Source organism: Eschscholzia californica, unplaced genomic scaffold (genome assembly GCF_041429995.1).
Source record: "Eschscholzia californica isolate CP2 unplaced genomic scaffold, dmEscCali1.0.p SCAF_6, whole genome shotgun sequence".
NCBI classification, from domain to species: domain Eukaryota; kingdom Viridiplantae; phylum Streptophyta; class Magnoliopsida; order Ranunculales; family Papaveraceae; genus Eschscholzia; species Eschscholzia californica.
Window position 1 is genome coordinate 44,473,132 of NW_028238483.1, and position 26,257 is coordinate 44,499,388.

At 36.3% G+C, this 26,257-nt stretch overlaps 3 protein-coding genes and 1 pseudogene across 6 annotated transcripts; all 4 read left to right on the forward strand.

The window, feature by feature from the left end:
* Positions 1–5,612: 5,612 nt before the first annotated feature.
* GLA1 (Folylpolyglutamate synthetase family protein) lies at positions 5,613–10,978 on the forward strand. 4 transcript variants are annotated; one of them, XR_015227899.1, is made up of 12 exons: positions 5,613–6,224; positions 6,829–6,926; positions 7,173–7,323; positions 7,692–7,754; positions 8,065–8,226; positions 8,363–8,554; positions 8,656–8,755; positions 9,159–9,290; positions 9,375–9,506; positions 9,601–9,928; positions 10,623–10,736; positions 10,811–10,978. XR_015227899.1 is itself a non-coding variant. In XM_086649088.1 (11 exons), exons 1-11 carry the CDS (start codon positions 5,931–5,933, stop codon positions 10,630–10,632), a joined length of 1,662 nt encoding a protein of 553 aa, XP_086505214.1. In that variant the 5' UTR covers positions 5,613–5,930; the 3' UTR covers positions 10,633–10,978. The 4 variants fall into 4 exon arrangements, 3 of the variants coding, with proteins under 3 accessions (XP_086505214.1, XP_086505215.1, XP_086505216.1); XM_086649088.1 differs by having other exon boundaries at positions 10,623–10,978; XM_086649090.1 differs by having other exon boundaries at positions 5,683–6,224; positions 6,853–6,926; positions 10,623–10,978.
* A 399-nt stretch (positions 10,979–11,377) lies between these two features.
* LOC147535496 (protein trichome birefringence-like 24) lies at positions 11,378–14,541 on the forward strand. Its single transcript, XM_086649091.1, has 4 exons — positions 11,378–11,947; positions 12,509–12,786; positions 13,324–14,109; positions 14,360–14,541. Exons 1-3 carry the CDS (start codon positions 11,593–11,595, stop codon positions 14,098–14,100), a joined length of 1,410 nt encoding a protein of 469 aa, XP_086505217.1. The 5' UTR covers positions 11,378–11,592; the 3' UTR covers positions 14,101–14,109; positions 14,360–14,541.
* A 5,738-nt stretch (positions 14,542–20,279) lies between these two features.
* LOC147535497 (protein trichome birefringence-like 23 pseudogene) lies at positions 20,280–22,137 on the forward strand (annotated as a pseudogene).
* Positions 22,138–23,151: 1,014 nt separating this feature from the next.
* LOC147535498 (high mobility group B protein 6-like) lies at positions 23,152–25,705 on the forward strand. The gene is made up of 7 exons (XM_086645860.1): positions 23,152–23,855; positions 23,940–24,062; positions 24,164–24,550; positions 24,636–24,701; positions 24,786–24,956; positions 25,054–25,166; positions 25,273–25,705. Exons 1-7 carry the CDS (start codon positions 23,397–23,399, stop codon positions 25,490–25,492), a joined length of 1,539 nt encoding a protein of 512 aa, XP_086501986.1. The 5' UTR covers positions 23,152–23,396; the 3' UTR covers positions 25,493–25,705.
* The last annotated feature ends 552 nt before the right edge of the window (positions 25,706–26,257 follow it).

The window sequence follows — 26,257 nt, forward strand, 5'->3', positions numbered from 1 at the left end:
TCTGCTGCCATTATTCCTTTCACTCCTCCATAGCTTCTATTGTTCCTTGTGTAAGAACTTTTGGAAAAGCATTCGTCCTAACTAGAACAGCTGCCCACATTTTCCTACCAAATTGGAACAAAAGCTTGTTATTTTGATCTCATATATTCATGGTACTCTTTAGGGTAAAGATGACAAATATTGGAGTATTTTAGAGCTTAAGAGCAAAACCAACAGAAAAAATAAAAAATGAGGTGTAAAGTTATTATTATTAGGTCAATCAAATTTAAAGTAGTTATTGGTTGGAAATGACATCCCACTTTCAAAACATGGATGTTCAATCTTTGTTTGAAATTAATAGTATCATATTTGTTTTCTTTACTAAAAAAGAAGAATTGAAAATGGCCTCTTGTCCACTCTCAATTAACTAGTTTGTGAGGCACTTGTTGATGCACCATTTCATGCGCAAAAAGCATGAATACTGGCTTATTAGTCTAATTGAATATTATTGATGCTAGTGGGGTAACTTTATCACAATCTAAAATCAAGTGTTCGTTTCTTTAGTTATTAAAATTTTTTGTCTGTTTCTTATACTTAAAATACACATGCGATTGAGAATAAACAACATATATAGTCCTACAAAGTGTCTTATATTCTCCATCACAAATAAACTAGATCACGTCAGAAGAGGTTTTTCTCGTAGACTTTGAATTTTGACTCGACCTCATCAGGATCATATATATATATATATAGGCCGCGGCTTTGGGGCATAAAGAAAAGTCTCCGGGGAATAAAGACTTAGTCAACTAAAATTGACTTAGATGACATAATTTTTTTTAACCCAAAAATTTACATAATTGGTTTTCACCCCTTAATCTTCATCTCTCTTCCTCTCTCTCCTTCTCTCTTTTATCTCTCTCCTGATGTTCTCTCTCTCGTTGTTTCTCACTATCAAAATAAAACCCTAAATTTGATCCAACCCACATTGCAACATTAACCATGGCATATATCAAATGTTTAATGTTCTCTACTCATCAAACCCTAAATTTGACCAAATAAAAAAAAAAAAAAACCCTAAATTTGATCATCTCAGTGTTCCTCATTACAACTCCTCTATAATATACTCATCATCTCACCCATGCATAGACAAAATGATGCTGCCTCCTTGAGAAAAATTATGCATACAAACAAAATCTGGATACATACTACTCCAATCATGTATTTTGAGCATTCAAAGTCTTTCACTGGAAAAGATGCTTGTGGCTAATGGATCCATTCACGGATCTTCCAAGTTCTTGGGCAGACAAAGGCCATGGTCAATCCTATGAACATAAGAAACCGCAAAAGCTTGATGTCCCGTGATCGCTAGCATCAAAGTCATGTCCAAATCGAATGAATTGCTGGCAGGAAGCAATCTTGCTAACAGGGGGTTCTATTTTGAGACTTTGTGCAATGAGTGAAAGTTTTCATATTAGAAAAGAAAAGGGAAGTAGAATGAGAAGACTTTTATATTACTTGGGTCCTCAAACCCTAGCTCACTTTGTTAAAAGATCAAAGTGAGAGACAGAGAGCAAAGGGAGAGAACAGAGGGAGATAGGAGAGAGAAATACATGAGGATGAAGAGATGAAGATTAGGAGGTTAAAACAATCTTGTAAAATTTTGGACTAAACAAAAAATATATTTCCATAAGTCAATCTTGTTTGACAAAGTCTTTATTCCCTAGAGAACTTTCTTTATGCCCCAAAGCCGCGACCATATATATATAGTGAGCTAGGTGCATATAGAATTGACTTGTATATATGGATTTTTGAGTCAACAGTCTAAAATATGGGGGGTAAACAAAAAAAAAATCCACTCTTGCCCAAAAATTAGTTGAAGGTCCAAATGTCAGTTTTTTTTTATTCCCCTCTTGCCCTTGGACGGGACATGCTGACGTTTTCCAGGAAAAAAAAATGTCTGGTAAATAAAATAATTTACCAGTACACGAAAAATTCAAAGTTTCAAAATTTTTTGAAATTTTGAAACGAAATTTCAAATTCCCGCCCAGCAAACCATCTCTTCCCGGTAAATAAAATAATTTCCCGTACACAAAAAATTTCAATTTTCAAATTTTTTTTGAAATTTTCAAACGAAATATTTTTTTCGAAATTTTCAAACGAAATATTTTTTTCGAAATTTTCCAACGAAATTTCAAATTCCCGGGCAAATTTTCAAATTTTTTTGAAAATTTTAAATTCCCGCCCAGTAAAAGTGTCTAGTACAGAAAAAAATTTCCAGTAAATAAAATAATTTCCCGGTCACTAATTTTTTTTTTCGAAGTTTTGAAATTTTCAAACGAAATTTCAAATTCCCGCCCAAATTTGAATTTTTTTTTACGAAATTTCAAATTCCCGCCCAGCAAAAATGTCTAGTACAGAAAAAAATTTCCAGTAAATAAAATAATTTCCCGAAAAAAATTTCGTTTCCCGAGAATTTTTCGGTGGCTGTTCCGTAATTTTCTGAACAGTACAGATTCTGATGGACGGGTTGTCAGATTATTTTTCAGAAAAAAAATCGTTTCCCGAGAATTTTCGATGGCAATTTTGTAATTTTCGATGGCATGAACGGTAAATACTTTATTTTCTAAGGGCCCTTTACGTAATTTTGACTCCCAAACTGACACATTGGACCTCCCTTTCATTTTTAGGCAACTTTGGGTGGGTTTTTCATTTTGGCCCCCTTTTTAGACCAATGGCCCAACCCCTCTGTATATATAATCAAAAAAATATAAAATAGAAACTAATAGTGGGCACGCGAGACCAATTTTACTTTTCCTCTATTACAAATAAAAAATCTAATGAAAAAATCTTTAAAAAATATTTAACTTTTTCTCATTTAAAAGATAATTGGATCTTGCTAGCATCAAATCCAGCATGTCATGTTTCACAATTAGAAAAGTTACCCATTATTAAATAATTTAAAACTTCATTAGCATTTGCAAATATAAACTCAGATCTAAATTACATGTACTTTATAAAATTAAAATTATTTTATCCACTTTTAGGTCCACATAGAAAAACATATTAAATACCTAGCAGGTTACAATGGAACTAAGAGCAACTCCAATGTATAGGGGGCTGGGGCTCCCAATTTGAATTTGGGAGCCTCAGGCCCCAGCCCCTTGCCTCTAACCCGGGAGCCCGGGCTGGGGGCTCCCAGCCCCCAAAATATGGCCGTTGGGAGCTCCAACGGCCATATTTGGGGTGGATCCACCCCACTTTATTTTAATTTTTTTTAATTTTTCTTTTGAACTAATTTTTTTTTTAATCTTATTATTATTTTAAATACTTCATTTTTAAGTATTTTTCTCTAATTTTTAATTTTTTTTTGTATTTTTTGTGTTTATCTTTTTGAAATTATCTTTCTTGAATAATATCACATTTTAAATCATAGTCGAAATCTAATAGTTCATAGTCGAAATTTAAAATCAAAATTTCGCACACGTACTTCACACACGTATATTATTTTGATTTGGGAGCCCAACCTTGGAATTGAGCAAAGCCCCGAGGCTCCCAAAATTCAGGGGCTCCCAAAATTGGGAGCCCGCGCCCCCACATTGGAGTTGCCCTAAGGTTGAGTGGGGTATATGGTTTAAATTTGAATTAAAACACTAAATTAAAATTGTAAAAGTTGTATTTTTCTTAATTATCTGGTCTTATATTAATTAACAAAATAACTTGTTTTTATTTTTTTAAAAACTTTTAATCGTTTATTTTAAAACTATTGAAGTTGAGAAAGATAATATAATTAACTTTTGTATGTAACTTTATGCGGCATGTGATATTTCACGATTCATGAAACGTAAAGAAAATTTTCTACGTTTCTGTTACGTTTTTAGATACCTTTCAAAATAATTGTCAGCCAAGACCAAAATGTACCCAAAAACGGCTTGAAAGATGGTGCATCTTCCAACTTCTTTATTAGGTAAAAGATGGTAAATATTATTTGGTAAAATATAAAAATTAGGATTATTCATTTATTCAACAAAACCTCTAAAGTCAAAGTTAGTACTATTTTGTAAGTAAATTCTGTGATTATTTTGTATGACAAATTGACAATACCAAAAGAAAATTAAGATATGATTTTCCTTATTCTTGCTATGCATAACTGAAGAAATGGTACAAGTTTTAAAATCACTTGGGCACCGAAATTATTAATGTTGGTTTTGCTTGGCTCATACATCTTGATGACTTAAAAGGTAAAACTCATATTTATTTTCTGAGCGATATCTAATTGATCGCGCTCTCGGGTTACTTTGAGGCTAAAATTCCATCCGTTTTGGAAGGTCATTTTGATTTTAAATTTTTAATAGGAAACATTTTGAAAAAATAATACAAGTCACCCATATGACAATTTTCACATAATATTTTCCATAAGCTTCAACCGTCTCACCCAATTATCTTCTTAAGTGAGATCACATTTTGATTTTTCCAATCAAAACCAAATAACACTCAAAATATCTATATAGTTCAACTACTACTACAAGAAAAAATCAAATAAAATACTCTCTCCCTCTTCTGTGGGTAAAATTTGAAACCCTTATTTCTTCATCATCAATGGAGAAAAAAGGAGTAGATCAAGAAACTGATATAGTGATGAGTTGGGATTGTGGAAGTCCATTATACGATTCATTTGAACTTGTTTCTGTCAGTCATGTAATTGAAAGAAATATGATGAAAATGATGAGTGCTCCAACCATTGATCGTGAATCATCTTCGTCGTCTAAGAGGTTTACTAGTCGAGTCTCTGTGGTGGTTCCTTCCGATTCTATGATCGTGGCAAATGAAATCGAAGAATTTCCAAACGTAGGTCATCCATCATCACTGATTGATTTTGTGAGGAAGAAACTTATGTTAAAGAAGAAAAAGATGTTGATTAAGAAGATGATAAAGAAGATTATGAACCAAGAGAGGAGAAAAGACAAGATTAGTAGTAGTAGTAGTAATAAAAAGAGTATCAATTTTTCTAATGTTTTTTTTATGTTTTGGAGGAAATAAATTTAAGTTTTAGGTCAAAAATTAAAAGTTTGAATTCTTTGATTTATAAAAGAAATAAATTTGATGTGTTGTTTATAATAGATAGATAGATAGATGTAACATCTTAACGGACTAGTATGCACATGCATTTGTGGCCGGCCCAGGCAGGCAGGCAGGCAGGAAGGCCTATCTATCTAGATTCTAGATCAATGCTGGGTCGCCCTCAGCCTCAGGGAGTATGCGTGCCCTGCCCACATCCCTCGCCATATGATAGTACTACTTACTAGTTCAAAGAGATGTCTTCAGTGACAATATTCTAGCCTCTCTTCCCCCCCACCCAAAGTCTATTTAGTGACCAAGCGCCTATGAAAGTTCCGAAGTAGGTTCTTTAATGCACTATCTTCCACGCCTGTCTATCTTTTTCTATGTCGTGTACATGTCTTTGTGACGCAGATGCATGTAAAACACAAGTCATCGTCACTTTAGCATCTCTACCCTCACAACCCCTTGTCGTAGTACTAGTTCATAGTGCAAATCACTAGTTCGAACAAAAACGCCATATTGTTTGAACCTCACCTTTGTCTATTCATTTGTAGTATCCTTAACCACTTGTTAGTATCCACCACCTAACAATTGAAGGAGTATTCTTAACTAGTTATAAAAAATGGTGGTTTGTCAACAACTAGTAGTTCAGTTGGTATTGAATCTTGAACACAGAAATTTCACGTAAAAGTACAAATATAAGATTACCGAACTTGTATGTAGTTTCGTTGTTTGTAGTTTGGTTGGGCTCTATACCCTAAGTGAAAGTATCTACTTCGTCTTGGTTGGGGGGAGGTAAAGTGATATTAACCGTTAAAACAAATCCAACAACATTGAGGATCGAAACGCGGGCACACTTGACGCCTCAAGCTCTCTTTCTCAACTTCTCTGTGATGAAAATTTCTCAAATTTTTCAGAAATGTAGAAATTTCACCACAAGGAAGAAAAGAGAAACCCTAAAGTCTGGAAAAATTCAGATATTAGGGTTTAAGAGACAACACTTGTCGACATCCTCCTCCAATGAAGAACCTCTAAAAGAGTTGATAAATTACTTGGATAATCTGAAGAATTATGAGAAATCAGGTGTTCCCAAAGGAGCTGGTATAGATTCAGATACTACTGGCTTCGATATGGGAAGAATGAATCGACTTATGGAAGGATTAGGAAACCCCCAATCCAAATTTAAGGTAAAAACGCATTTCAGTTTCAATTTTCTCCCTACTTCTATTATTAATATTGATTACAAGTTCCAATTTTGATTACAAAGTCTTTAACTTTCATCATACATTTCAAATACCCAGTTTCTATTTTTGAATAGAGTATATCACAGTAAAACAGCCTTAATTTGCAAAAAAATGATACCCAAAGTTGGACTCAAGAGATGTTTCCACCTAAAGATGTGTCTCCACCTGAATTTTATATTGGTTAAAGCTACTTTGTGGTTAATTTACAGTATTTCCAAGTGGATGGGACCTAGACATTATATTCTTGGTTGATAACTTGATAGATCGTCCTTCTCCCATGTGAGACTATTCTCACAAAACCCATGACCTGTTCGAATCAAGTATAACTGGAACTAGGCTAGTTTACCCCAGTTATCTTCAAAGTTGGGATACCATTGCCCCTTTTCGAGGCCTAATGCCTCACACGATGATCTGATTGCATATGCACTTCTTTTTGGTTCACTATGGAATGTCGTTTTTTTTTTTTTTTGTCAAACTTTTATATATTGTTCTGGCTTTTGCTTGTGAAGATATGCGTATATTTTACTTAAATGCTCTGTACTTATAGACTGTTCACATTGCTGGCACTAAGGGAAAAGGGTCAACTGCCATGTTTCTGTCAAACATTTTACGGAAGGAAGGCTACTCCGTTGGATGTTATACGAGGTATGGTTCATGTGCTGCATATTTTTCAGTGTTACTCAATATCAAAGTTTCGGTCTCTAGTGATTTCTCAGATAGTTTTGGAAGATAGGGTTCTTAAATGTAAGTTACGGTCATCGGTGAAAGAACTCCTTCCCTGCCATCTCCATTTGCTACTGAATATTTCTTGCAAATGGTTTAACAGAAAATTCGTGTTGTCCTTGGGCAACCATATAAAACCTAAAACTATAAGTTCATTTTTATATGCAGCCCACATCTTTGGAGTATCCGAGAACGCATTTTGTTGGGAAGACAAGGAAAACCAGTATCAGCAGAGGCATTGAATCGCCTTTTCTCCGGGGTGAAAAACATTCTTGACCGATCAATAGAAATTGAAAACGGATCTATCAGCCATTTTGAGGTATTAATTAGTGGATGAGACTCTTACGCCCATTAGTAAATTCTAACAATTTCTTTAGAAATGAACAAACTCCAACTCCCACCGATATTAGAGCTTTAGTAATGCTGTAAATTCTTGAGATTCTAGCTTATTGTAGGGGTTGTAAGGAGTTTGAGACCAAAAAGATGCATTATAGATAGCACATGTAGTTTCAAATTTTCTAACTTACTACAGTAACTCAGATCCCATCTTAATAGGAAACGTATATAAAATGTAAAGTGCTGCTTTATGAAGCTACTGAAGCGTTAAAGCTAATAAGCACAAATCACTCTCAGAAAATTTCACAATTTATGTGCTTCTTTTGTATTCATAGATATCGGAATTTGCAGGTTCTCACTGCTGTGACATTTTCCCTATTTGCTCAAGAGAATGTTGACATTGCAGTTGTTGAGGTGAAGTACTTCTTCTCTTGTTAACTGACTTAGGTCCTTTCAGCAACTTGATTTATTTGTTGTAATTTGCAAATAATATGCCACTTTATAAAAACAATTTTTTTTATTTGTTTGAGAGTTGAGACATCTATTTCACTTCTAAACGAGATTACTGGTAAAATACGCAAAAACGGACCCACACAGAACCATAGATGCGAATGTATTTAGTACCTCCAGAATGAATATAATCTTTCCTTTTATTTTGGATCCTTGGATCTGAACGTAATATTCTCTTTGAACCTCTTTTTGATATTTTAGTCTTTTTCAACAGGCTGGTTTAGGTGGAGCACGAGATGCCACAAATGTATTTTCTTCCTCCGACCTAATAGCGTCAGTTATAACAACAATAGGGGAGGAACATTTGGCTGCTCTTGGAGGTTCCTTAGAAAGCATAGCATTGGCAAAGTCAGGAATCATGAAACATGCCCGCCCAGTTATGCACTTTCCAATTTCTCGTTCCCTTTTCTGTATGAAACTCACTGATAACTTAAGAATTACTCAATTACTAGTATGGTGTCTTGTTTATTAGACGTTTCTTCGTTGCCTGTTAAGTCGATCAAACTTTCCAGGTGGTCCTTGGTGGCCCATTTGAACCATGTATCGAGCGCATCCTCCATGATAGAGCAGTGTTGATGAACTCACCTATTATATCAGCATATTCGCTTGGGAACAAGAGCACCATCAAAGGTGTCAAAGTTAACAACGGAAGACCATATCAATCTTGTGATATACTCCTTGATTTTCAGAAAGATCCAAAGTCGGTATGCACACCATTGCTTTTGCCTGATAGCTTGGATCTGTTCATTAAGATGCATATGAAGATATTTTAATATGATCAACGGAGTCGTATTCTTAATTGCAGTTTCTTGAATTATTTGATGTGAGATTATCTATGCTAGGAAGGCACCAGCTTCAAAATGCTGTAACAGCTAGTTGTGCAGCGCTTGCCTTTCGTGATCAAGGTGAACCTTCTTCTGAAGAATAAGGATTGTGTGTTCAAATATCAAAAATAATAAAATCTATGTGTTGTGATCTACTCTTTGTGTGGTCAATTTTGCATTTCTGTAGGGCTAAAGTCTAGGGAGAATCAATGCCATCCTCGTTAAAATTTGGATTAGACATGATAACACGACTAGAACATGGTGTAGGAAATTTTGCATGTTGTTGAGCTTTCCTGCTCTAGCTATCCTTGCTAGGGAAAAAGTAGCTCAATTACGATTTCTTCTGATAAAAAGACTTAAACAAAATCTGATTGCTTAGGAAACCTTCTTTGAGCTCTAAATTCTCAAGTTTGTTTTAGGTTGCTCTTTGAAGACAATTACATAATTGATTTATTATTCTCTCATGTGTTTCTGAATGTGCTAGGGTGGAAGGTGGCTGATGAATCCATCCGTATCGGTTTAGAAAGTACTTATTTACCCGGAAGAAGCCAATTTCTTACGCCAGAGGAAGTCTCGGAAATTGGACTAGATGGGGCAACCGTACTGGTTGACGGAGGTTTTTAGTAGTACTTTTCTTTTGAGAAGTTCTTATGTTATACTGTATGTAATAAGTCTTTCTAAATTAATTAAATATTTCCAGCTCATACTAAAGAATCTGCCAGAGCTCTTGTAGACACAATTCAATTGACATATCCAGATGCAGCTTTGGCTTTTGTGGTAGCAATGGCAAGTGATAAAGACCATCCTGCTTTTGCCAAAGAACTTCTTTCAGGTTTCTCAATACGCTTTTGATTTATTTTTATGAATTTTGTTACGCGTAAGATGTACAATGGGATTGATTCAGCAATTTCTTACAAAAAATTCAGGTAGGAATACTATTGAGGCGGTAGTTTTTACAGAAATTAGTATTGCTGGAGAGAGATCCAGAATGACTGCAGCTTCATCATTGAAGAACGCTTGGACTCGAGCTGCCACAGAATTAGGTAATAGTTTTTCAGATGGTAGTAGTGAGAAATTTGGAAGCTCTTATGATCAAGGGCAACAGAAACCAGAATTGGTGGTTTTGGGATCAGTTAAAGACTCCATGAAGGTTGCAGATGAGATCCTCAGATTGAGATCAAAGGGTCGATCGAATCTTATCGTTGTGACTGGCTCTCTGCATATTGTTTCAGTAGTATTAACTTCTCTCCAGAGGTAACTTCTGCTTCTTCTACAATTTATGCATGCTAAAAACAAAATTTGGGTTATGATAATGCAGCTCCGGAAGGGAGATTTTCAAAATAATTAAATTATCTGGGAACTTGGGTCATATTCTCAGTCTATCAAATCGATCATGTCGCTTTTACTTAGCAGTTACCTATGTACGAAGAAGTCTTTACATACTCGAGTTTAGTCACGCAACCATTCAAACACCCATTCCTAAGCTAAATTTGGCTGATGTAGACATGTAGTATTTTAAGTCTTAGTACCCTTTTGTGGAAAAGGTCTTGAGTTCGAACCCTGCCTGATACCTCTAATATATAAGTTTCACCAGTTGCCACCTCATTACTCTGGTTTTGATTGCCGAAAACAGAAGCCGACTCCCCTTCAATATTGTATACCATATACTAATTTGATGCAGGGGTATTAGCTACTTTTTTTTGTTCATGAATAGAGATTCCTCTTTTGTAGCTTCAAAAATGGTCTTGGCATTTTGACAAAACATGAAACTAAGAACTTCTGAATTCCGATCCATTTCTTGTTTACTCACAATCCACCAAGTTTCTAATGAATGATTTTATTATAATACTCATTTGTTTTATTGGTCTTCCTCTGAACTTTCTACTCATAGCCCAACTTGTCCGAATCAAAATTTCCTGCCGGTTTAATGGTCTAGTTATTCTTGCAGATCTGAGTAAGAATGCTGGTAGGGGTGTGAAGACGAAATAATGCTTGATTTCCGAGGAAGAAGGCGATCTCATTAAACTATGGATGTATTCTCAAGTTCTGGATAAATAGGGGGGTAAAATTTATGTAGTATAGAGACTCTCACCCCCCCCCCCCCCCCCCCCCCCCCCCCCCCCCTATAGTTTGGAGGTTATTTTAAAAACATTGTAAATTTTCTAGTTCTGTCATCCTTTCTTCTTTTCTGTTTGTATTGCCTTTGAGGTGGGTCGTGTTTAAGACATACACTTGTTGTTGATCCCCATTTGGATCGCTTTTTTGTATTAATTCTATTTGATATATTCAATCAACATTTCAAAATGAGTTTGATACAAGTGGAGTAAACTCATTATCTGCATTACTGAAGTCGAAAGTTGCCCTGGTTGACGGACCTCTAGTAGGAGTTCTGAGGCACTTGAGTTTCAGGTTTCCTTAAGAAAGATGGAACTTTGTAGTGAAAAAATAGTGGTCATGTATGAAAAATAGGAGTCTAAAGTTTGTTAAAATTCTGATCATCCAACTCAAAACCAATAGGTAATGAGTGGAGAGGACTTCACACTTCTACCATGTAAGATTGTTCTCACAGGCCTAGCTAGATCATCTTTCTTCCGTTTGAGACTACACTTTTGTGATCATCTACCTCAAAATGATTGACATAATGAGTTGAGGGAACTTCACATTAATTATAAATATTTTTTTTCTTATGTGGTAACTATTCTCACACACACACACAGTTGCCACATTGTCTTGATGATGAGCTTGCATGTCTTTTATTTAGGGAGAGAGAGAAAAAAAACGGCAGTGAGTTGTTGTTGTTAGTCGGTGAGCAAATTAAGGGGAAGTGAGAACAAACTTCTTTCCCTGTTTTCCCGTTACCCCTTCTCTTTTGGTTTTTCATTGAAGAAGAGATAGAGATAAAGATAGAGGGAGAATGAATGATGAAGATGAGCGACAGAAGATTTGATTTTAACCACCACCACCACCACCACCACCAAAACCACCACTCATGGTCATGGACATGGTGGTCTTTTCTGATAGGAGGAGGAGGAGGAGGAGGAAATCAAAACTTGTTTGTGAAATTTACAGTTTCAGTTCTTGTAGTAGTGGGTCTTGTTTTTCATCTATTCTTCTTTTCTAATAATCATGATTCAGTTGGAGTATCATACAATCTCACCACTACTACTACTACTCAGGAGGACAATCTTCTTCTTCCTACTACTACTAATACTACTACTACCCAAGGAATGTTATCTACTACTAATAAAGATGATCATCAAATTACTCACAAAGGTTTGTCATTTCTTCATCTTTTCATGTCTGGCTTCTTCCCAAATACCTAGTATATATACTTTGTTCCAGGCTAGAAACTTCTTCACCTCTCTCTCTCTATATATAGTGCAGCAACTCTTCTTCTTCCTTCTCCTCCTCACAGCCAACTCTAAACCCATTGGTAATTATGAGTGGATAGGACCTAGACATTATATATTTCGTGATCGCTTTTTCCCATGTGACACTATTCTCCACACGCTCCCACACATGTGAGGTTCCTTAAGACTACCACTTGTTTTCTTTTTCTCTTTTCTGGTGACGTGCAACACATGTGGTTTTTAATTCTAGTTCTGATATCATGTTAAATTTTGTGGTCATCTAATTGAAAACCAATTGGTAATGAACGGAAAGGCCCTAGACATTATCTTTTTCGTCACTAGATCGCCTTTCTCCCATTTAGGACTATTCTCACATTATCATAATTACTTCATGTTTGTCTTCTGATGCATGTGGATTAGTGGATAATATTTAAAAGAAGAATAATGTTAATTGATTCTAGGAGTTGGATGAATTTTGATGCAGAAAAGTGTGATATTTTCAGTGGGAATTGGATTCATGATCCATTGGGCCCAGTTTACAACAATGAAACTTGTCTTAACATTGAAAATCATCAGAATTGTATGAAGAATGGGCGTCCTGATACAGGCTACCTCTACTGGAGATGGAGACCAAGAGATTGTGAATTAGAAAGGTTTAATGGAGACAGATTTCTTAAGTTGATGAAGAATAAATCATGGGCATTCATTGGTGATTCTATTTCTCGAAATCAGGTCCAGTCATTACTCTGCATCCTCTCGAAGGTACTTTTTTTTTCTTTACAGTCTCCTTCAATGGAAAAAAGTGTCATGAATATGAGTCGATCAATGATCTAAAGTGTGGAGACCATTTGAGGGTCCAGGTGCAAACACTTGTCCGTTTACCTTCCCTTACTCTTGAAGGAGTGAGACCGGGCAATTTTCGTAAGCGCCTTTAACTTCCGACTTTAGTCTATGTAATTTGGACCAATGAAGTGCTTCCGTCCCCTCACCAAGGAGCCCCATGGACACAAGTCAACGGCGCTCAGTGTGCTTATTTGTGACGTCCTAAGCCTTAGCAGTTGTCGATATTGTCCTCACTTTAGACACCTAGGTCTAAGCCTATAGGTACGAGGTTTCGTTCTTTGCGAAGGTTCCATGAGCCCAACCAAAAAGCCTCAACACTTACTAAGCTCGAGCATCCACCTATATCCCAGGCTCCGAACACTTGGGTGAGAAGGAAGGAGGCACTAAAGTGTTATTTATGTTTGTTGATGAGAAAGTTCTTGCTGTAATATTGTGGAGTTATATGCATTTGATTAGGTGGTACCAGCGATTGAAGTTTACCATGATAAAGAGCACAGATCCAAAAGGTGGCATTTCCCCTCCTACAACTTCACCCTCTCCATGATCTGGTCTCCTTTCCTTCTCAAGGCTGCAACTTTCGAAGATCGGAATGGAGTCGCCACGTCTCATGTTAAATTACATCTTGATGAATTAGACAAGAAATGGACAGACCAATATCGGAACTTCGATTATGTTGTAATATCGGGTGGGAAATGGTTTCTAAAAAGTTCAATCTACTACGAGAAAAACAAAATTGTGGGTTGTCATAACTGTCAAGGAATGAATGTGACAGAATATGGATTTGAAAATGTTTATCATAAAGCTCTTAGTCTTGTGCTCAATTTCATCAAGAATTCAGACCATAAAAGCATAGTTATCTTGAGGACTGTCACACCCGATCATTTCGAAAATGGGGAGTGGTTCAGTGGAGGAACTTGTGATCGAACTATTCCATTTAAAAACGGAGAATATAGTTTGAAAAACATCGATCTTATGATGCGTAAGATTGAGTTCGAGGAGTTTAGAAAAGCAGCATCAACAGTTGGAACACAAGAGAGGGTGAAACTTCAACTATTAGATACTACCCGTCTTTCGTCACTCAGGCCCGATGGGCATCCCGGTGCCTATAGGCAGTTCAGTTCGCTGTCTAAGGATCGTAACACAAAAGTTCCAAATGACTGCTTGCATTGGTGCTTGCCTGGACCAATAGACTCTTGGAATGATTTACTTATGGACATGGTTCTAAATGGTTGAATTTGTAAGGTACCATATGCTACATCATCTCTTTCCATGTTTTGTGTATCCGATGAATGGGCCCAAGTGAAACCCGGTGAGATTTCACCAGACTGTCCCTTGGACTTCTGCGTGCTCTTTGATTACGCGTTTCAATTACAAGGGACAGTGAGATGAAACCTCACTGGCACTCAAGATTCAATAGTGTCCAAATAGATGTCTTGTTATTTGATTTTGGTACATTTAGAAGCTCCATATAAAGCAATTGACGACTGTGCAGGCACGTATGAGCAAATACGGGTGATTCATTTTTTCGATGGACGTAATTAGTGAGCCCATATTGGAGACAGCAGATCATCTTTTACAGAAAACAGTAACAAATATATTTACTTCTTCCACAACAGTTATGGGATTTATCTTTGACAGTTTATTGTTAATATTTAGGTGCTTTCCTTGTGATTATTCATTATTGTAGTAGCAAATACTATACAAGAAAAGGAATACTGAGCGAGCACGTGACATTATTTTGTCAATTTACTAGTGCATTATGAGAACAGGGGAAAGGGATGTCCTGCTGCCAAATTATGTCATCTAGTTTATTGTAAGGTTATAGGAACCCTAGAATAATAATATATAGATTGAGAGAAGCTTTACTTCCAACCCAATGACAATTCCTTTAAGTTGAAATTGATCAAAGAAATTGTTTTATTCCTTGATGATTACAAAAGAAATATAAGACTCTATTTATAGAGTTACAATACTACTAGTTTCTAATTTTACTAGTTTCTAATATTTTACTAGTTTCTTAATAGTTTATACTAATATATTTACTAGTTCCTAAATCTTACTAGTTTCTAATATTTGATATTTCCTAATATCTATTATATGGGATATCTTAATATATAGAAAGATATTTCATCACTCCCCCTCAAGTTGGTGCATAGATATCGCACATGCCCAACTTGTCTACCATTTTCGAAAATATTCGACTTGAAACTGCTTTGGTAAGAACATCAGCCAACTGATCTTCAGATCGGACCTTTGGAAACTCTACAATGTTGTCTTCCAACTTTTCTTTAATAAAACATCGATCCACCTCAACATGCTTTGTGCGGTCGTGCTGGACTGGATTGTGAGCAATATCACATGCTGCTTTATTGTCACAATATAATTGAATTGGTCTTTCAGAAGGATATCCTAAATCATCCAACAGGAGTCTTAACCATAACGCTTCACATATGCCATCAGCCATTCCTCTAAATTCAGACTCTGCACTTGAACGTGCAACAACATTCTGTTTTTTACTTCTCCATGTAACAAGATTTCCACCAACAAAGGTAAAATATCCTGCAGTTGATCGCCTACCATTTACTTCACCGGCCCAATCTGCATCAGTATATACATCAATAGTTCGACAACTCGAATTTTTAGTAAACAAAATACCTTTTCCAGGAGCCGCCTTCAAATATCTCAAAATGCGTAAAACAGCATTCATGTGTTTTTCACCGGGATTGTGCATAAATTGACTAACAATACTTAACGCATATGCAAGATCTGGTCTCGTGTGCGCCAAGTACATCAACCTTCCAACCAGTCGTTGATATCTTCCTTTATCAACCGGTATCTGATTAGGCTCCACTGACAACTTTAATCCTTCTTCGACAGGTGTATCAATCGGCTCACACGCTGACATACCCACCTCATGTAACAAATCTAAAGTATACTTTCTTTGGGATAAGAAAATTCCATTACTAGATCGAGATACTTCAATTCCAAGAAAGTATTTCAATGGACCAAGGTCTTTCATCTCAAACTCTTTAGATAAGTAATTCTGTAAAGCCTTTCGTTCTTCAGGATCATCCCCAGTAACCACCATGTCATCAACATATACAATAAGTGCTGTGAGTTTTCCTTTCTGCCTTTTTGTAAATAAGGTATGGTCAGAATTGCTTTGGTGATAACCGAATTCCTTCATAGCCTTTGTAAACCTTCCAAACCACGCTCTTGGTGATTGTTTTAATCCATACAATGACTTTTTCAATCTACATACCTTCTGGCTATGTATTTGTGGTATCTTGCATCCCGGTGGAAGGTCCATATAGACTTCTTCTAATAGTTCCCCATGCAAAAAAGCATTCTTTACATCAAATTGTTGTAGTGGCCAATCTAAATTTGCTGCTAACGATAACAAGACGCGAACAGTGTTGATTTTTGCAACTGGAGCGAATATCTCTGTGTAATCGACTCCATAAGTTTGAGTGTAGCCTTTTGCCACTAGTCTCGCTTTGTAACGTTCAATTGTACCATCTGCTTTATACTTCACTGAATAAATCCACCGACATCCCACTGGATTTTTATCTTCTGGACGATCAACTAGCTCCCAAGTGTCATTCTTTTGTAAGGATTTCATCTCCTCATTCATAGCTGCTTTCCATTTTGAATCAGATAAGGCTTCCTGTACATTGTTAGGAATATATACAGTAGATAATTGATTTACAAACGACTTATTTGATTCTGACAACTGATGATCTGACACATACTGACTCATAGGATATTTGACTCTACTAGTCAGCTCAGGTTCATATGTCGGTTTAGGAATACCTCTGGTTTCACGCGACGGTAATATTTTCCTAGGTGGTTCGGAAGGTGCTTCAGGAACATCCTCGACAACTGATTGGTTTGGTGTATTACTAACCCTTGGTTCAACGGCTTCAGTTGGAGGTGAATCCACAATTTGTTCAACGATTTCATTAACACTTTCTTCCATTACCGATTCAGGTGTTGGTAATTCTGGAATTTCAATTTCAACTCTACTTATTTCTTCAGGAATCAAATTTACTTCAACTTCTACATGATTATCCGTTTCTTCATAATCAAGAGTCAGAACTTCCTGCTTAGTTTTCTCCCCCTGAAGTTCAGACTCAGGTGAAAAATACTTAGAATCTTCATGAAAGATAACATCCTGTGTAACAAACATTCGTTTAGTTGGAGGATGATAACATCTGTACCCTTTCTGATTTGCACCGTACCCTACAAATACACATCTTAATGCCCTTGGAGTTAATTTTGTACGTTGGTGCTCATGAAGATGAACAAATGCTACACACCCAAAGACACGGGGAGGTAAATTTGAAACTGTCGGAGAAGTTGTAGCATCCGATAGAGCTTGAAAAGGAGTCTTAAAATCAATAGTACTAGATGGTACTCTAAATAGGTTGCAGCAAGAAGTGCTTCTCCCCAATAAGATAATGGCATATGTGCTTCGATCAACATAGCCCTGATAACTTCTAACAAGTGACGATTCTTTCTTTCAGCGACCCCATTTTGTTGAGGGGTATTTGGGCAAGTAGTTTGATGAACAATACCATGAGAAACCAAATAAGTTTGAAGTTCATGATCCATATACTCTCCTCCGTTGTCACTACGAAGTATCTGAACATTTGCGTTGTACTGAGTACTAAACTGTTTATGAACCTTCTGAAACAATAACTTTACCTCACTTTTAGATTTCATCAAACACACCCAAGTCATCCTAGTACAATCATCAATAAAGGTAACAAACCACCGAGCCCCACCCAAAGTAAGAACCTTAGATGGACCCCAGACATCGGAATGTAAGATCATAAAAGGAGTTGGACTTTTATTTAAATTTAACGGAAACGATGCACGATGACTTTTTGCAAGTGCACAAACATCACATTGAAAACTTGAAACATCGCATTTAATAAATAGCGATGGAAATAACTTCTTAAGGTAACCAAAGGAGGCATGCCCCAGACGGCGATGCCATAACCATATTTCATCTTTATTTTTTGTTTCAGAATTGTTCACTACTAATGCCTGACGCAATTTATTAGAGCTTTCAGATACTAAATCCAAGTAATACAACTTTCCTCGCCTAACACCATAACCAATTGTTTGCCTTGTCCGGATGTCCTTAAAGACACAAAATTCAGGCCAAAAGATGACAACACAAAATAGAGTGGTGGTTATTTGAGACACTGATAATAAATTATGATCTAAAGATGGGACAACCAAAACAGAGTCTAAGTTCAATGTGTTCGTTAGAGTTATAGGTCCTTCCCCTACAACAGGGGCTGAGGTGCCATTGGCAGTAGAGACATATTTATGTGAAGATTCGTTTATGGTTGAGACCTGTCTAGAATCAAAAGTCATATGATCTGTAGCACCAGAATCAATTATCCAAGTACTATTCGAAAATTGTGTAGACATATTTAAAGTCTTGCCTACATTACCTGTAGTGGCTATTGTCGATGAAGCTTGCTTAACAGTTGGATCTACAAGGGTCTTCTTAGAGTTTTTCTTTCGATTATGATCCCACCATTCTGGATAGCCTAATAGTTCATAACAATGACTTTTGGTATGACCAATTTTGTTGCAGTGTGTACACTTATAAGTAATTTTGTCAGATTGACCAACAACTTTAGCAAAATTTGAATTTGCCTTATTGAGAGTCATTATTGCGGAAGCATCAGTTGCCCTTCACTTTAGCTAAACCAAAAAACAAGATGAAGATGAAAGGCTCTTCTCTTTCAATCAATATAAATTCCCAAACACAAATTTAAGACTTTTGGCTCTGGTACCAAGTTGAAATTGATCAAAGAAATTGTTTTATTCCTTGATGATTACAAAAGAAATATAAGACTCTATTTATAGAGTTACAATACTACTAGTTTCTAATTTTACTAGTTTCTAATATTTTACTAGTTTCTTAATAGTTTATACTAATATATTTACTAGTTCCTAAATCTTACTAGTTTCTAATATTTGATATTTCCTAATATCTATTATATGGGATATCTTAATATATAGAAAGATATTTCATCACTTTACAACTCTATCTATTCCTACGTTCACTTTGCACTCACTGATATATTCTTTCTGATCTCTATGCATTTCACCGCTCCACCGGAAATTCCTTCTGCCCCTACCGTACTCCAGCTTTGTAGTTTTCACCACCTGTCCAGGGTTGAGTCCTGGGATTTGACAGTGGACATGAAAAGCCACTTATAGACGTTTTACGCCCAATGCAGACTAATAAACTGAGATCCCTTGGCTTAAACAGTCCAAAACTTGATCTCCACCCTCCATGTCTTGGGTTCGAGGGGTTCTAGTTTCATCCTCCCTTAAAACTGATGGAGATGTATAGTTATTTAAAAGAAACACTATTCATCTTTTATTGAGGATGATTGGGTGGAATTAGTATTGCTGCCTGCCAGTGTGACAGTTGTTAGCACTTTCATGTTGGTTTCATCATAACAACCAAATAAAACACTAATCCCTTGATCTTTGAATCTCATGCTTGTTACAAGTTACATGAGTAGAAATAAAGAAAAATCAAGATAAAAGTGTATGTACCTTTCTCCATTGTAGTAGATGGTTTATTTAATCTTTATCTTCAACTTTCTTCACTTCTTTCAATCCTTCACCTTCTTGCTTCTATATGAGATGGAGTATAGTAAGTAGAGATGAAGAAGACTCTTTTCTCTTTCTCTTCTCTAGCTCTCTAAGTGATGGACAAGAACTAGACTTTCTAGAGCAAGAGCCCCTAGCTTTCTTTCTCTAAACTCCATCTCTATTTATACAAGTCTCTAATCCATCATAGAGGTTGTATAAGAAGCTATATGAGTGGCAAGTGTCCCTTAATGCACCAAACAAGAAGCCACTTGGTGTAGACACAAGACAAGTGTCCTCTTATGTGTCAAACAACAAGCCATTAGGTTTAGACACAAGACAAGTGTCCTCTTATGTGTCAAACTACAAACCATTTGGTGTAGACACAAGACAAGTGTCCTCTTATGTGTCAACCAACAAGCCATTTGGTGTAGACACAAGACAAGTGTCCTCTCAAGCTTATAGATTATATTGGATTGAGTTTTTCTTAAGCCCACTCCTTTATGGGCCTTGATTGTATGGGACATTTAGGTATGGGCCTTGTACTTGCTCTATTTTGCATAGAGCACACATAAAATGTATAAGCCCATCTTACAACAGTGCCACTAAACAAAGAAGTATTTGGTTCTTGTGCAAGGCCTCCTTTACTCTAATACTAATCTCAAGAGAACATCTTGTTTTTTTAAAGAAAGTTGGCAGACAAAAATACAAACCTAGTTGGTTGTTGACAAGTTCAGTTAATGTACATGAAAGAAAGTTGTGTTAGAGAGGGAGGGAGAGAGATAATGGTGAAAGAGAGAAAGTTGATTTGGAAGTTCCCATGTCTTCTTTTCAATCAAAACTATTCATTTGTGAAGATCATTGGAATCCCACCTATTATTCTTTTAATGGGTATTGCTTTTTGTTTCTTCTTATACTCAAATGGATTTCTCTCTGCCACTCAAACCCACATTTCAGTGGATACAACAGTAGTTACTGTTGAGGTTCAGGAGCTTTCAGATCAGATCCTTAGAAAAGGTTTGTTTTTTGTTTTTGAGTGAGTTTGGGTTTTCCAAATGAAGAATGAAACTTTATCATCAATTTTATATTGCAGAAAAATGTGATATCTTCAATGGTGAATGGATAAGTGATGATCCATCAGCAGGTCCACCTTACACATATAAGACCTGCAATGTTATAACTGATGATCAAAATTGTATGAAAAACGGGCGACCCGATTCAGGGTACCTTTATTGGAGATGGAAACCAAGAGACTGTGAATTACCAAGGTTCGATGCGAAAATATTTTTAAAATTTATGAAGAATAAATCATGGGCATTCATAGGTGATTCAATTTCTCGAAATCATTGTCAATCTTTGCTCTGTGTTCTCTCACAGGTAGACACTTATTGTTACTACCTACTATCATTTTTCTTTCTATTATTAGCATTGTTATCCTAATCTTTCCTCTCCTTGTAAGCTTGCTTTTAAGGAGAGAGTTTGACTTGATGAGCTCCAAAATGGTATTAGAGCTAAGTGTTTAGGGATTGGTCGCGAAAGATTGTAGTCCTGACGTTGAGGAGGTGTTAGCATTATCTCAAATCGCCTGCTCATTAAAAGGGAAATGCTAACTGTACAAAGGATTTGGCTACGCACTCCCCGAGGGCCTTTGACTTCTGGCTGTGAGGCAGCCAGACCACCTCACTTCATTCACTCTGTCCAAATTAAAATTGCCGAGCCTGGTCTCGTCGAAAGTCAATTAAGTTAGGCCTCATGGTTCTTCTAACACTTACAATTCTAAAGTCAAATTTTAAAGCATTTCAGGTAGAAGACGCGGAGTACCACTATGAGGATAAGAAATTCCAAAGATGGCATTTCCCCTCGTCTAACTTCACCGTCTCAGTTATCTGGTCACCTTTCCTTCTTAAAGCTGCCATTTTTGAAGATAATAATGGTGTCTCATCAGCAGATGTTCAGTTACACCTTGATGAACTTGACAAGGGATGGACAGATAAATATTGGAGCTTTGATTATATGGTAATTTCTGTTGGAAAATGGTTCTTTAGGAGTTCACTCTACTATGAGAACAACAAAGTTGTTGGTTGCCATTATTGTCCTGGGAAGAACTTGACAGATTACGGGTCTGAGTTTGCGTATCGAATAGCCCTTAAGAAGGCGCTCGATTTCATTACCACTTCCAATCATAGTGGAGTAGTTCTCTACAGAACAACCTCACCAGATATCCAGCTTCATACATTGGTGGATCTTGCAAAAGAGTTGTACCATTTAAACAAGGAGAGATAAGTTTGAGAGAGATTTACGCTTTAATGCGAGACACAGAGATGGAGGAGGTCGAAAAGTCGATAAATATAGAAAAACTGGTAAATTTGAAACTTTTAGACACTACCCATCTTTCGTTACTCAGGCCCGATGGACATCCTGGTCCATACAGACATTTTCAACCATTTTTGAAGGATAAAAAGGCGATAGTTCAGAATGATTGTCTTCATTGGTGTTTGCCTGGACCTATTGATTCTTGGAATGATTTGGTTATGGAGTTGGTGATGAATAGTTAAGAATTTTCAGGGTGCAGTTTGTGAAAATACAATGTTTGATTCTCATAACATGATTGAGTTGAATTGGTTCGTAAGCCCTCAGCCATGTAGATAGATGATCATGTTCAAAACCCACTAAAGATTATCCCATTCTTAAAACTTGTAATTTTTCAGTAATGATGATAGGCCTGATCCAAAAATTCTCATAGTCACAGCTTTTATATTGATTTATTTATGTGATTGGGACACTATGCACTTTTGGGTAGGAATGGGAACTAAAATTATATGTCGATTAAGATTGTTGGGTGGACTCGAGCGAGTAATTTTTAAAACCTTAGTGTCCAAAATCCATTGAAGTCCATCAAAGTTTTCGAATTTATCGGGTATGGAGAAGTTCGAGCTTATGCTTACACTATCCAAAGAAAGGTGTCTCTACGTGTTGCTCAAGAGAGGGGCACCTCAAGACGTTACCTATATATGACCACATCAATGCCAAAGTCCAATAGGTCACTTGAGCTTAATGACGTTCGGGAAGTTCGAGCATTATAAACTAATGTCATCAAAACATGTGATCTCGATTACGACGCGGGATTAAACCACTTATATTCCTTCTCTATTCATAAATCAGTCGACTTGACTGAGGGGTGATATCTAGCAAATACTAATGGGTAGCTCAGGCGCGATGTTGTGTAACACTTCAAAACCCAAGTCACACGTATTTCTTTCATCGGTCGGTCAAGTTGTACCCGCTTTTAGTTTCGAGTGTCCATAGATAACGGATTCGGATATTCATGAATCATCATGATAGATTTAGGTTCTAATTTTTTCTTCCTAATCCTAAGTTTTAGATCATCATGATGGAAACAATATATTTGAAAACAAATAAATTTATGAACGGTTTCGAAATATCTTTTTAGCTAAAATTGGAAAATATTTATTTTTCAAAGAAACCACAACAATATTCATAACCAGATCGAAAAGTCACGGATAAAATCACGAGAAAGAATATATTATGTCATAAAAGGCCAAAGGTATAATTCATCCAACTTTTTTCCTATTACTTCCCAGATATTTCCAAACCAAAAGTGGAATATATTAGCAAATGCCCTAAAAATATTTAGGCATAATTTGACATTTTCTCTTTCCAAAAGATTTCAAATTTCAAATTAGAAAAGGAGCCCTAAAGATTAGTACTACTAACGGTCAAAATCCACAGTTTAAATTTCAAATTTGTAGCCGTTTGGAATTTACCCACTATAAAAGCAAAAGAAGTTCAATCCAATTTCTACAATACCACCTCACCATTCCAACCCTCTCTCTCTCTCTCTCTCCAAGTTTTCTCTCTCTTAGCTTTCTCTCTAATCAGAAATGGCGGATTCAGCTGTAGGATCTTTTGCTGATCTGAATCCAGTTCATACCAAGAAAGGAAGGAGCAAAAAGGCATTGAAACAAAAAACCCCATCTGAAAATGAAGCAAACATCTTGGCTGGAAAGATATCTTCCATACCCTCTTCTTCTCCATTATTGCCCTTAGCTGAAGATGTCATTGGAAAGGAAAACCAGGAAACCCATTCCTCAGCCAAGAAAATGAAACCCAAATCGAAGGCGAAAGCTTCCCAGAACTCTTTTGAGAGGGAATTGGAAGCCATGAAAGAAAAATTCGAACAGATGCGACTTGAGAAGGAGAAAACAGAGGAGCTATTGAAGGATCGAGACGAAACCTTGAAGCAGAAAGATGAAGTACTTGAGATTAAAGAAAAAGAACAAGAAAAGCTCAAGTTGGAGGTCAAAAAGTTGCAGAAACTGAAGGAGTTTAAACCCACCATGGTTTGTTTTCTTGAATACCCTTTTTATTAATTCTTGATTGTAAGTTAGGGTTTTGAATAGTAATGGTCTTTTTAACTTTTTCAGAGTCTTCCACTTGTTCAATCTCTGAAAGAAGAGCAAGAAAAGAAGAATGGAAAGAAGAAAAACCCAGAAAGGAAAAGACCATCTCCAGCTTATGCCTTGTGGTGTAAAGATCAATGGGTTGAGGTAAGAATGGATTTTCAGGGTCTTGAGTATTTTGATTCAGAAAACATACATTCAAGTAGTAGTAGTAGTGATCTAATCTTTTTGGGGGTTTTTGAATTTAGGTCAAGAAAGAGAACCCAGAAGCAGAGTTCAAGGATATTGGAAACATCTTGGGAACAAAATGGAAGAATTTAAGTGAAGAGGAGAAGAAACCCTATGAAGAAAAATACCAAGCTGATAAAGAAGCTTATCTAGAGATAATGGGAAAGGAAAAACGCGAAAAGGAAGCGATGAAGCTCCTTGAAGGAGAGCAAAAACAGAAAACTGCAATGGAACTGCTTGATCAGTATTTACAGTTCAAACAGGAAGGAGAAGAAGTTAAAGAGGGCAAGAAAAAGAAGAAAGAACAGCAGGATCCATTAAAGCCGAAGAGGCCTCTATCGGCTTTTTTCTTGTTTTCAAAGGACATTCGAGCAGAACTACTAGCAGAGAAGAAAACTATTCTTGAGGTAATATAACAAATAAAATTTCATTTTCCTTTCTAAGGGTTTATATATCTTAAACTAGGGATTAACTTTGGGTGTTGTTTGATAGATTTCGAAGATTGCCGGAGAAGAATGGAAAAACATGAGCGAGGCCAAACGAAAGCCCTACGAAAAGGTATAGTATATATCATTAAAAAGGGGGCTTATTAGTTTTTTTTTTTTTTTGATCATTGGTTTGAGTTGTTCAATTAATATGCAGATAGCAAAGCAACAAAAGGATGAGTATGTTGAAGAAATGGAAGTTTATAAGAAAAAGAAGGAAGAAGAAGCTGCAATTCATCAAATGGAAGTAGAAGATTATATGAAAATTCAGAAAGAAGAAGCTCTTCAACTCCTAAAGAAGAAGGAGAAAACTGAAAATATCATTAAGGTTTTGAGCTTCAACTGATCAGTAGTATTACAGAACTAATCTGATTTAGAGTTAGATTGTATGTTACCCTTTTACTAATGGGCATTGCATTGAACAGAAAACGAAAGAGAAGCAGCAGCAAAAGAAGAAGAAAAAGGAAGAAACTACTAATAAGAAAGTAGTAGATCCTAACAAACCAAAGAGACCTGCATCATCATTCATTCTCTTCAGGTAAATTAAATTTGATACTTGATAAAAATGAAGCTTAATAATTTTGGGTTGTCAGTAGATTGATTTATAATGAACTTCTTTTTATTGCTGATGTATATGCATGCAGCAAAGAAGCAAGGAAGAATATGCAGGGTGAAAAGGAACAAGGAATGAACAATTCAACAATGAATGCTATGATATCAGTGAAATGGAAGGAACTGGGTGAAGAAGAAAAGAAAATATGGAATGATAAAGCATCAGAAGCAATGGACTCATACAAGAAGGAACTGGAAGAATATAACAACAACAAGTCTATGATTGCAGAGAAACAACCGTCCGTAATATAGAAGATACTAGTAGTAAACCCCACAGCCACAGCCACAGCCACAGCCATGATGAGCATTCAGATACTTTTCCTCCTGTTCAAGTGGAATTGTTGAACAGTTTCTGTTTGGGTCATGAGCCTTGCAGAAACCTCCTCCCTACTAAGTAGTCTTTTTTCTTTTTGTGTGAAAATGTTGTTTTGAAATTTCCTTCTAAATGAGAATTTCTTTTGTTTAGTTAACTCTCTCAGAAATTGGTGGTTGTTGGTATAATCCTTCTTCTATAGATGATGCTATTATTCTAAGACAATGATTGATGTTTAAATAGAGTATCTAGGAGGTATTATTTAGTACTAACACAAGCAGAAAGGTCATATACGCCACAAATGGCTGCTAGCTAGCTCGTTGATAACCACAAAACATAAGCATATAACATTTTGATACTGAATTAAGTAGAGAACACCTCCTCCAGTGCACATTTTAATCATTAGTGGCAGATATAAGTTGTGGGCTTTAATCCAAGCTCCATCCAGTTCCCAATTTCCTAGGAATCAAATGAACCCCAAAATTTTTGCAATTGTTTTCCTAGCAATCAAATAACAATAGTGCTAGGGAACAAGAAATTTCACTCTAGGCCGAGCTTCCATGGATACAAAGCCCACATCAGATTTCTGCCTAGAGTCTGCCCCGGATTTCTTGTTCCCAAGCGTTTTCCATAGATAAGCCCATTATAGATGGATCTCAAACTCTAACTAAGTTTTATCCACCAAATTTTGAAACGCGTATCAT

Excerpts from the sequence above, each read along its gene's own strand:
- LOC147535496 (XM_086649091.1), top strand. The coding sequence starts at position 11,593 with ATGATGAAGATGAGCGACAGAAGATTTGATTTTAACCACCACCACCAC. Across the intron at positions 11,948-12,508 it reads TCATCAAATTACTCACAAAG|AAAAGTGTGATATTTTCAGT; the intron begins GTTTGTCATTTC and ends ATTTTGATGCAG. Across the intron at positions 12,787-13,323 it reads TACTCTGCATCCTCTCGAAG|GTGGTACCAGCGATTGAAGT; the intron begins GTACTTTTTTTT and ends GCATTTGATTAG.
- LOC147535498 (XM_086645860.1), top strand. The coding sequence starts at position 23,397 with ATGGCGGATTCAGCTGTAGGATCTTTTGCTGATCTGAATCCAGTTCAT. Across the intron at positions 23,856-23,939 it reads AGGAGTTTAAACCCACCATG|AGTCTTCCACTTGTTCAATC; the intron begins GTTTGTTTTCTT and ends TAACTTTTTCAG. Across the intron at positions 25,167-25,272 it reads TCATCATTCATTCTCTTCAG|CAAAGAAGCAAGGAAGAATA; the intron begins GTAAATTAAATT and ends ATATGCATGCAG.
- GLA1 (XM_086649088.1), top strand. The coding sequence starts at position 5,931 with ATGAAAATTTCTCAAATTTTTCAGAAATGTAGAAATTTCACCACAAGG. Across the intron at positions 6,225-6,828 it reads ACCCCCAATCCAAATTTAAG|ACTGTTCACATTGCTGGCAC; the intron begins GTAAAAACGCAT and ends CTGTACTTATAG. Across the intron at positions 8,555-8,655 it reads TTCAGAAAGATCCAAAGTCG|TTTCTTGAATTATTTGATGT; the intron begins GTATGCACACCA and ends TCTTAATTGCAG.